At 42.6% G+C, this 12,111-nt stretch overlaps 2 protein-coding genes across 8 annotated transcripts in view; one reads left to right on the top strand and one right to left on the bottom strand.

Moving 5' to 3' along the window:
* Positions 1-12,111, bottom strand: part of LOC145442200 (uncharacterized) — a 203,633-nt gene that overhangs the window by 50,712 nt on the left and 140,810 nt on the right. The window lies entirely within an intron of this gene.
* LOC145442452 (zinc finger SWIM domain-containing protein 3-like) lies at positions 2,489-8,725 on the top strand. 7 transcript variants are annotated; one of them, XM_080320361.1, is made up of 9 exons: positions 2,489-4,312; positions 4,452-4,680; positions 4,738-6,063; positions 6,118-6,255; positions 6,347-6,391; positions 6,431-6,469; positions 6,534-6,608; positions 6,941-7,042; positions 7,109-8,725. In XM_080320361.1, exons 1-9 carry the CDS (start codon positions 4,151-4,153, stop codon positions 7,873-7,875), a joined length of 2,883 nt encoding a protein of 960 aa, XP_080176487.1. In that variant the 5' UTR covers positions 2,489-4,150; the 3' UTR covers positions 7,876-8,725. The 7 variants fall into 7 exon arrangements, with proteins under 7 accessions (XP_080176487.1, XP_080176485.1, XP_080176484.1 ...); XM_080320359.1 differs by having other exon boundaries at positions 6,326-6,391; XM_080320360.1 differs by having other exon boundaries at positions 2,491-4,312; positions 6,326-6,469; positions 7,109-7,255; positions 7,310-8,725.

The following is a 12,111-nucleotide window of genomic DNA, read 5'->3' as shown; positions in this document are numbered from 1 at the left end:
GTGTTGAGCTCTTGACATACATTCCGGCAGAAGCAGATGTCGCATTGCCGTGTGGGGCATGTTCAGCAAAGATACCCCTGTATTCATACAATACGATGTTGCTAGAGTCCGATTTCAACCATGTAATCTTCCTCTGATATGTGCGATTAACTTTGCTTTTACAATGGTACACACACATCTCGCAAACGATATACTTAGATGCATCGTTAAATTCAGGCACCTCAACACGAATGAACGACTCCCCTCTCCTAATTCGCTTACAAAATTTGCCATCGAGTTTGTATGCGATTTTTAAATGGCCGCTGTTGACGCTTTTCATGTAATATATACTGTATCTATGATGCCCGCACCAAGCTCCACAATCATCGGTGAAGGTATATTGTAGGCCGTTTTCCTTCCTACTGTTATTGGTATCCTCTTTCCCAACAAAATATACATTTTCTTTCGGTCCTCGCGGAACTTCTGTCAGAGGTTTATCGCTCCGTTTCCGTGACAGCTCCTCGAAAACCTTCCGCTGTGGAAGAAATGAACCATGCGGAAGTGGACTGCCATGTTCTATGACCTTCACTTTTTCATTGCAAAGACCATCTGAACTGGATTCCTCTGCTTGTAATTTCATGCGCGTTTGCTCTTTTTCTTCATCATTCGAATCATTTTCATCATCATTTACCAAACTTTCAACGTCATTTGGACTGTCATGTTCTATTATTGTCGTCTTTTTATTGCAAAGCCTATCTGGACTGGATTTATGTTCCTGGAATTCCATAGGCTTTTGCTCTTTTTCTTTGTCAATCGAATCATTTTCATCATGTGTCAAACTTTCAACGTCATTTGGACTGTCATGTTCTATTATTTTGACTTTCTCATCGCTAAGTCTATCTGGAGTGCATTCCTCTACTTCCGTTGTTTCGCTTGTTGGCATCGCGACCTTCCCCGTGTCCACATAGCTGTCAATATGCTCTATATCTTCCTTCACAGAATTGGTAGCTTTCGGCTTGCGTTGAAGCAAATTAAAGTGATTGAAGACCACCGATTTATCATGCTCACTTTCGTGGGTTGAAGTCCATAAAATTTCAACGCGAGCGCGCGCCTTGCTCACTCCTCTACCGACAACTTTCCTTGTGTAAGCCACACTTTGAACATCATGGATTCCCTGACTGGGCATGTAAGAGAATATTGGAGCATTTATTGCAGCGCTTGCGGTATACATGTGGGTAATTCCGGAATATCTGCTAATCCCGTAGGCCGACTCAAGTACTTTTGCGTATGAGGGTGTGACAAACCTCCAATCATCCAATACTTCGAGATAATGACGTTTTTCGTCAACATCATAGTTTTTTTTATATTTCAACATCTCCAGTGTCGTCGCAAGTCGAAGAAGCAAATGGTTATCTTCATTTCCATATAGCCCTAGAGAGAGCGCGCGGTAGAAACAATTTCCATCTGGCTTTGCCGCTCTCGGAGAATAATCGTTCAGAACAGCCGAACAAAGCTTGGATAAGATATTCACGGATGTGCGATCTTCGGTGCCAACCAAATTTTCAGAAGATGAGAACGGAGGAACGAGAGAAACATCGTGGACTTGCAACAATTTTTCCTCACGTGAGGCCAACTGTCGAATACACATGCCTTCAAGTGACAGTTTTTGTATGCGATTTAACGCCTTTTTGGCATCATAGTCGTTGTTATTAAAGCTGCAAGGACGGCAATAAAAATATAGATCGCTCCACTGTTTATTCGAAAATGTTTTGTGGCAGATGTTGAGACATGCAGCGTGTGTCCATTTGCCACATTCATCCCATTGAATGCAAGGACTATTCGTGGTTTCCAAAGTACAGGCGGTGCACGGATATTCTGACATCTAGCCGGGATCAAAGAAATTTCGTTACTTTACATTAAAAGCTCTGCTTACGAATAATTCTACAGCTAATAAATAAACGTTGGTTTATTATTGACTAACACATGTGCGATTCCGTGGATGCACTCAGGGCACTGCCTATCAATAGACAGACATTCCCGGGCCAATACGTGGCTTCTGACGTGTGCGACTGTAGGTATAGTACAGAGGTCTGCAATCGGCAACCTTTGGTATACAATGCAGTATGTCAAAATATTACGAACTGGCGAGTGTAAGACATAAACCAGACACAGCTTTGTTGTGCACCGATTTCTTAGGTCACAGACAAATCGTAACGAGTTCTCACATCCACAGCAGAAAAATCGCGTAACAAATTCGCATAACAACTCCACAATTTTAACAGACATGGATTTTCAGATGTTTTGCCATGCAGCCCACATAAATTTGCATTCGATACAAATACACACATCGCCTGAAAGTTATGACGCAACTCGCGTCTTTAATGTATTTTATCTCGATTTTACTTCCTTTTAATAGAACAAAAACAATTTTGACTTTTCCAAGTCAGATCGCCTTGTTACAAATAATATCCTCGACTATATGGAATTCTACCCTACAACGTTTACATATAGGAAGTGTCTACTCGTCCGGACCCGGACGAATAAAGTTCCTCAGGCTATTCGTCCGGTGTAAGCATGCCGCAACTGTAGAATGGGTGCCGGCGATTTCCGGAACTGTGGGCCGTAACTGCGGCATGGATTCCGAGAGTAGGTTCGCCTCTTATGAAGACTTAAAAAGTGCTTTGGAGAAATACCAGAAAGAAAATTACGTCCAGCTCTACAAGAGAGATTCACGTACGCTCGATGCAGTAAGAAAGCGAACCACTCAGCGAAATTTCAATGATGCGCTCAAGTATGGCCAGATATCTTTTCACTGCATCCACGGCGGCCGTAGATATGATACGGAATTTCCACCGGGTCCACAACCACATGAACATGAAGAAGCAATGTTCCCCATGAGCATTTTGTAGTCTTGGTATCGTGAAATTAGGGTTAAATTAGCCTCAGCCTAAACCCCAACCCATTCCTATGACACCCCACCACCTCATCTTACGACACCCTAATCCTAACCCACACGTGCTGACACCCCAATCCCTAACCCCACACATGCAACCGCAACCCCTATCCTAACCACGCAACTGCAACCACACCCCCACCCTAATCCTAACCCCACACATGCAACCTCATCTTACGACACCCTTCTAACCCCACACATGCAACCGCAACCCTGCCACCCCTATCCTAACCCCGCATACGCAACCCAACACATGCAAACCCCACACATGCAACTGTAACCCCACCACCTCATTTTACGCATACGCAACCCCGCACACCCCACCACCTCATCTTACGACACCCTAATCCTAACCCACACGTGCTGACACCCCAATCCCTAACCCCACACATGCAACCGCAACCGCTATCCTAACCCCGCACACGCAACTGCAACCACACCCCCACCCTAATCCTAACCCCATCTACGACACCCTTCTAACCCCACACATGCAACCGCAACCCTGCCACCCCTATCCTAACCCCGCATACGCAACCCAACACATGCAAACCCCACACATGCAACTGTAACCCCACCACCTCATTTTACGCATACGCAACCCCGCACACGCAACTGCAACCACACCCCCACCACCCCACCCCACACATGCAACTGCAACCCCACCACCTCATCTTACGACACCCTAATCCTAACCCCACACATGCAACCTCATCTTACGACACCCTTCTAACCCCACACATGCAACCGCAACCCTGCCACCCCTATCCTAACCCCGCATACGCAACCCAACACATGCAAACCCCACACATGCAACTGTAACCCCACCACCTCATTTTACGCATACGCAACCCCACACGTGCAACCGTGCCACCCCGCATACGCAACCCCCACACATGCAACTGTAACCCCATTTTACGCATACGCAACCCCACACATGCAACCTCATCTTACGACACCCTAATCCTAACCCACGCGTGCTGACCCCCCAATCCTAACCCCACACATGCAACCACAATCCCGCCACCCCAATCCTAACCCACCCGACCCTAATATCCCCCACCCCAATGCGAAAATCAATTTATTTTAACGTTTATAAATTCTCACATGTTCATAGGAAGCATTGGTTTCATGGAGACCACTTCCTGATGTGTGGAGAATAACGAAGAAATGCCCCCTTTTTAGCTCGCTACTGGACTACAAGTAGCGGCACTGCCACACATGCTGTGCATTACGCTTGAAATACAGGGTAACGTATCACGATTTCATTGCAGCACTTTCCGTAAAGAGTGCCAAGCTCATATCAGGTTTAGTACATCAGAGGATGGGCAGTATCTCATAGTGAAGAGTATTAATGAACAGCATAACCACGGGTTGAGCAAGGTAATATGCGATTATCACTATTGAATCAATAAATGACAACTAATGCATAATCACCGTTATATTTTTTCATTTTGATCTGATGATTCAATAAATGACAACTAATGCATAATCACCGTTATATTGTTGGAATTTATTGCAGGTCGCCTTCGATCACTTGCCACATCAGCGTAAGTTAGACTCGCAGCAGAAAGAAGAGATCAAAGAACTGCTGAGGCTGAAGGCAAATAAAAAGCTACTACAGAATCATTTACAGAATTCGTTAGGTCGGGTCGTGCTTCTAAAAGACCTGCACAACATCGCGACTGCTAGAAGTACCAATGAATTATCAGAACTAGAGGCGACAGTAAAGGAGCTGAAAGAAATTCCAGGTAAAACAATTATGTGACGGTACCCAATTTTGATACTTATACTGATACTGTGTTTAGGAGCTATTGTGGAAATAGTGGTATCAGAAGAAAATGTCTTGAATGGTATTTTTTTTCAAGACAAGGAAATGCGACTGACATATCAGCAATATCCTGAAATATTGTTCATTGATGCAACATACAAGTTGAACGACTTGAGAATGCCACTTTATCTGATGATTGTCGAAGATGGTAATGGAGAAAGTGTAGTAGTTGGTGTGTTTGTGTTGGCGTCGGAAGATGCAACATCCATAGCCCAGATGGCAAAAATCTTCAAAAGAAATAATAGTAGATGGAGTGAAACGGTCACAATCATGGCAGACAAAGATTTAACCGAGCGCCAAGTCTTCAAGGCAGAATTCCCAGATGCAAAAATTCTGATATGCCTATTTCATGTCTTGAGGACATTCCGCAGAGAATTGACATGCGACAAAATGGGAGTAACTGCATCACAGCGGCTTGAAATTTTGAGTATTGTTGAAGAAATGGCCTACGCAAGGTCTCACCAACGTTACGGGGAATTGTACGCAAAACTGGTTGAAAATGGACCAGAAAATGTTGTGACATACTTCAACAAAAACTGGCATAACATCAAAGAGGAGTGGGTGTATGCCCACAAAAATTGTGGTGTGACTTTTCAAAATCAAACGAACAATAGAGTTGAGTGCATCAATCAAAAATTGAAGGACGTCATTGCAAAGTACTCAAATCTGCAGCTATTTTTTCGAAATTTATTGCTTGTCCTGGAGTCTCTACGCACAGAGCAATCCCATCGAGCTATTTCGATTCTGCAGAAAGTGCCTGCGATGCCATTTGAGGTGGGTAGTGTGCAGCACCAGTACGGTCAGATCCTCACACCGCATGCTCTTGAGAAGGTTATTCATGAGCTCAACATTGGTGCAAAAGAAAATCAATCGCAGATAAATCAAGACCTTCAAATTTCTGCGAATGACTGCAATTGCCATTTTCGCAGGTCGATGAAATTACCTTGTCATCACATTTTCCGCTTTCGTCGACAATATTCTCGAAGCTTATTCTGTCCAGATTTATGTGCAGTGCGGTGGACACTCGAATACTACAGGATAAACAATAACGTTCTCTCAGATCATGAAATTGAATTCCATGCTGGGGCCTTTGGGATTAATGTCACAAAGCCGAAGCCCATCACGTCACAGTTTCAAAAGTTCAAAAAAGCCAATTTGATAGCCCAAAAATTAGCTTCGATCGTATCCGAGTCATCCATGTCTGAATTCAACAGCAAAATCGAAGTGTTGGAACTACTGGTGCAGGAATGGGGCAGTGGACGTGCAGTAGCACTGTCTACCAGCAACCCAGCTGAAACACAAGGTTAATAGATAATTTAGAAAAAATTATAATTCATAACACCGACTTTTATAACAGAAACTGAATCAATAAACCTCCAACGAAAGTCTGTACCTGGGACCAATAACACTACAGCAGGTACTGCCTCTGTACCTGGGACCAATAACACTACAGCAGGTACTGCCTCTGTACATGGGACCTATAACACTACAGCAGGTAGGCCTACGTCTATTGTGCACTCGTTAACACTTGATATTTATTTCTGTATCCTCTCCATTTCTGGTAGGTTGTGTTGATTCTAACAAAGATGGATCTCATGCCTCTGTACCTGGGACCAATAACACTACAGCAGGTACTGCCTCTGTACCTGGGACCAGTAACACTACCGCAGGTACTGCCACTGTACCTGGGACTAATAACACTACAGCAGGTACGTCTATTGTGCACTCATTAACACTTGATATTTATTTCGGTATCCTCTCCGTTTCTGGTAGGTTGTGTTGATTCGAACAAAGATGGATCTCATGCCTCTGCGAAGGAAAAGACGGTGGTGATTGTTGAGACATCAGGTTAGTTAGCATTTTACTTGAAATGTTATTCTAGTCTATTAGTTGCAGACAACACTACATCACCAAGTAATGTAGGCCTATCAGTCATTCATTCAATCAATCAATCAACCATACATACACTATTCACAAGCAACATCTCAGGTTAATTAAGCTACCAGACATCATGTTATTAGGACTGCTTTCACAAAATATCAGTATCAATAAACTCCTATATTTGTTGCAATTTGATTACAATAAAGAAATTATCTTAAATCACAGACCAGGTCACTATACTCACTGGATTTAGATGTATGTTGCAATTTCATGATGTTTGCATGTTTGTTTACCTTCAGATTGCGCTATAGCAGTGTCCGAAGTCTGTGATGCAGAAAATAGCACCCCAGCAGTGTCCGTAGACTGTAGCAAAATCACCATGACACCAGACAAGTTCACGGGTTGGTGTCAAATAAATCCAAACTTTATCTTGCTACACTATAGTAAAACTGATCTTGCTGTTTCAGATCTTTCCAACATTCATCTGCCATCAAAACTGAAAAAAAGAGGACGCCCAAAAGGCTTGGAACAAACTGTGGTTGGCCTTCCGAAGAAGAAGAAATGTGACACTCCAGTTCCATTTAAAAAAATACATCCTAAAGACAGAGACCGATGTAAGTTTATTTCATGCAGAACTTCAGCAAATTTCACTTCTGCCTTATTCACAGTGATGCTGTCATGGTTTGTATCACCATCTGACACTAATGAAGCAGTGTATGGAAAGAAATTGGGCAGTAAGTCTGTCACGTCTGACACTCGTCTCATCCCCAACAGCTGCCTTGATGAGACTGTGAATATACTCCACATCAAGAATTACTTCGCATATGATGGATGGGCTGCTGTGATGAAGGCATTCCAAAGTAAATATAGTCAGAAAGACTGGTACTGTGGAGTATGCGACCTTCAACTTACAAAGAGCAATTCAATTCGTTGCGACTCCTGTCTCAACCGGGATCATCTTCTATGTGCTGGACTAAACACTTACCCTAAACAAAACAAATGGTTCTGTGGCCGCTGCAAAAAATCACAGATGCCTCTGTTAGAAAAATATGTAGCGGCAACTTTGACATTGAAAGTAGGCTACTTAGTTTTCATGTTTGATGTTCCCAGTGAAAACACGCTATCAATGCTTGAATATCTTGAAAGCAGCAAATTGTATGCACAGCATTTACTGTCACCTGCAATAAGGAATGTGCGGAAATGCCAGCATGCATACCAGATTAACACCCAATGATCATATAAACATTGAAGTTGTACACAAATATTTTTCGAACAGTTTGTCGTATGTGTTCGATGACTTTTTCATACCTGCTTAAGTTGTTCACTCCCTTAATACAGGACCCTCATCGAAGGGAAATATCTACTTGGGCCCATTTAATAGTTACCTAACCAAGAGATCTGTCGACTGACCTATCATTTTGAATGGATTACCACTCGTGAACTGCTGTATTGCAGATTATAAAAAAAAATACCTCATTACCTCTTGTCGCCGTAATAACACTCTTGCCATACCTAATTACCTCTGATAGTCCTAGTAACACTCTTGACCTACCTGATTACCTCTGATAGTCGTATTAACACTGTTGCCCTACTTTGCCCAGACATTGCTTCATTCATTCATTTGCTATCATTTAATTTTTCTTCATCTTTTCAACTACGATTTGTTACAGTCAGATGATGCAGAGACAATGTAGGCATATACTCGTTTCATGGGGTTTTTATCAGACCACTTGACTTCCAAGGCTGTATCGATCTCTCCTATCCGACACCAAATACTGGTATTTTTCTCCTATTAACACTGTTGCCCTACTTCGCCCAGACATTGCTTCATTCATTCATTTGCTATCATTTAATTTTTCTTCATCTTTTCAACTACGATTTGTTACAGTCAGATGATGCAGAGACAATGTAGGCATACTTGTTTCATGCGGGTTTTATCAGACCACTTGACTTCCATGGCTGTATCGATCTCTTCTATCCGACATCAAATACTGTGCATGCACATGTTTTCTGTATGATCATTGCTGCTGTCCATTTGTTCTGTATTTCTGTTGTATGAAAATAAAGACGCACAGTCTCTCTCAGTTAGTATTCCAATCATTACTGCACAGCAACATCAAGTATGAGTACTCGTAGTACAGCAGAGGTGACAATTCCGTCTTAGCTGTGCAAGTTCACGTACAATTGGTTAGGTCAATGGCGCTTGCATGAGTTCAGAAATAGGTGGAGACAGCAAGAATTTCAGCGAATCGTTCGTGTTCTGACTGCATCCGGTTATTTAACGATAGCACTTTGGAGCTCTTCGTATGGCGCAAACATTCCCTCGGAGCTCCAATTATGAGCTTACAAATCACTATCCTACTTGTTCTCACTACATTAAGCGTAGGTAAACATCTCTTGTAAAGGTAAAGGTGGGCGTCAAGTTCTGGTACTTTCAACACAGCTATTTGCAATTATTAGTATGGCGTAAACTTTCCCTCGGAGCTATAATTATGAGCATACAAATCAGTAACAGTAACCATTGAAATCAGTAACCAGAAGGGCGAATAAATAATGTACAAAACCGAAGCCTGTCAAAAACGCATACAGTCTCCATAGTAACGGGCCTACGTCACACGGTGCCGGACGAATAGCCTGAGAAAATTATTCGTCCGGGTCCGGACGAGTAGCCACTGCCTTACATATACGCTATTCGATACAGTCGAATATTGCAATTATCACATGTCATGGCCTGGAAAGCGATTCGACCACCGGTTCAATTCTTTTCAAGGTATCTCATGACGGACAGTTTCATCAATCACTATATCCGATTAATTCTAGCAGGGCTGATGTGGCATGTTGTAAACTTCGAAAAACCTAAATTGCAAGCAAGCATCGATAACCTGGTTCACACAAAATACCGTTGCAATAGGCTACCTCAATCACATTATATTTTGGCCGGAGATACGAATCTTGCAAAAACAAAGGCTGACGCTACTACCGTGTTACAATTTGAGAGACGATATCTCACTATAGGCGTCAATGCCATCGCCTCACGTTTAAATCTATAGGACCGCCTTACCCTTAATCTGAGGTATAGGCCTACCTATACCCTACCGCTCTACTACGTAGCTAACTTCTTATAAGCGTACCCCGAGAACTCACCGACTATGATCCAATGGCAGTCTGGCGCACGTGTTCGACAATTCATTACTCCCTTATAGGAAGCCACGAGTCCATCGCACCAGAATAGCCTATGCATCGTGTAGTCATTATTTATAACCTGCGTTACCATTCATGAAAATAAGTTATAATCAAGCTTGTTGGCACGTAGGCCTATACCGTGATGTATGGAATGTGCACTGTGCAGTGATGTATTCATATACTAATAATTGATAGACAAAGTTCCCAGACGAGGAGCTCTCTTCATGACATACCAATCAAATTACCGCCACCTCCTTCTGGTGCACTAGTATCATAATATTGTCGTCATGGCGTAAGTCCAGGGCCGTACCGGCACTTCGTCACACCCCCCCCCCCCCACAAAGTTGGTCTTGGGCCTCTCATAGGGTGATATACCGAACTTCTGGGGGGCTTCGCCGGTAATTGAATATATATTGTTATCAATTTTTATCCTCTCTCTACCCACGTAATCAGATTTATCGGTAGAGCTGAGTGGGGTGTGTTTGAAATGGTAGGACCCCTCAATAATAATTAAACATCTTCGGGCGTATACCCGCGTTCGCAGGAACGAAGCAGCACTTGGCCAGGCCCCCAATAAAACTAGGGTCTTGGGCTCCCATAGAGTGATAAAAACGACCCCACCCCATCACGTTGTTCGCATTTGTCACGAAATAATTAGGGCAACAGTTTAGCGTGAAGCGCGAAAATTTTCGATAATTCATGATAAAATCGGTCAATAATATCGGTAATTGCATATATATTGCTATCAATTTCTTGTCCTCTATGTTCAGTTGTTCACGTTATCAGATTTACCAGTAGAGCTGAATGAGGTGGCTTGAAAACTGTAGGGCCCGTAAATGATAATTGAACATATTCGGGCGGGAGGACCCGTTCGCATGACTTCTTTTCATGATGTCCTTTCGTGACCTCGTGTCTGCTATATCAAAATATATAGAATCGCCCAAACGCAGGCTACTAAAGTAAAAGACGCACACGATTTCAAATTGGTATATCTTCACTGGCATATAATTTTTCCCTGTGGAATGGTATTTGTCTTCTGAGGTACAAATTGCCAAGGCAGGAACATTCAGCGCCAGTCATTTAGGCGCCTATGGACAATTAAACCTATAGCCAATGATATATATACAATGATTGGAAACTGCCACGCCCCCTAACGCTGTAAGGTTTACTGCCGCCGAAATCAGCGTGTGCGCGGATAAGGTTGACTGCATACACTTCATTGAGTAATGCTGACTGTGGTGGAGTGCTGCTATCACCTTTGCTGGCAGATATTTCACTGTTTTCTCGTTTGTTGGTTGATTGTAAACAAGTTTTGCGAGCATAGTGAGACAGTACTACAAACTAAGGTCTAATCAAACTTCCGCCAATGCGCAATGTCCAGGTACTGACTAGCTGTTTATGTTTTTGCATTTGTATATGAGCGGAAAAAGCTTGAAAAATTATGACTGATTCAGATACTTATATAAGTAATCTTGTTGCTGGTGGGTGGCCAACCTTAGAAGTCGATGAGACCCATTCTAATAGAAAGCAACCAGGCTACTTTATAACTTTTTCCCGGGTGAGGGGAATGGAAACTTTCCGCTTCTCTTAAATCATCATTGAAAATGAAAATTTGGCATTTCGAAGAACGAAGTGCATGAGTGAAATAATGCAGCAATAATACTGGTGTCCGGTAGTCAGCATGATATTCCGTTTGATGTAAGTTATTTTTCAAGCAATATAACACCCCTCTGTAAAAATCTTACACTGGAATATATTTGCACAGATTTTACATGTACAGTGTACATTGTACACTAGGGTTGTTCAAAATACGGAAAATGTTTGGAATACTGCGTATCCATGACTTCTTGCGTGTAGATTATTGTTAAAAAACGATATTGGGCCTGAAAGAAACTCGCAGGAAAGCCGGCAAGATTTGTCTAAATGTGTACATTGCAGTGTTGGGATCAAGTCACTACCTTCGAGTCACGAGTCATTTCGAGTCATTGCACATTTTGACTCGAGTCAAGTCAAGTCAATCGATTTTCAAAGGTGACTCGAGTCAAGTCAAGTCACTCGATTTTTCGAGGTGACTCGAGTCAAGTCGAGTCAAGTCAAGTCAAGTCACGAGTCAAGTCACAATTCAAGTCAAGTTGCCTTTTCGAAGTATGAGGCATGATTACGTCATTGGATTTTGCTAGCTGCCTGAAATACAGATTGAGTGGTCATTGGATTTTGCTAGCTGCCTGAAATACAGATTGAGTGGTCATTGATTCTGAACCAATGAACGAATATAGAGTTAAATATA

Source organism: Botryllus schlosseri, chromosome 7, assembly GCF_051294905.1.
Source record: "Botryllus schlosseri isolate E-star chromosome 7, Bs_hap1, whole genome shotgun sequence".
NCBI lineage: Eukaryota > Metazoa > Chordata > Ascidiacea > Stolidobranchia > Styelidae > Botryllus > Botryllus schlosseri.
Note: the sequence above shows the minus strand (reverse complement) of the source record. Positions and strands in the feature narration are given on the sequence as shown.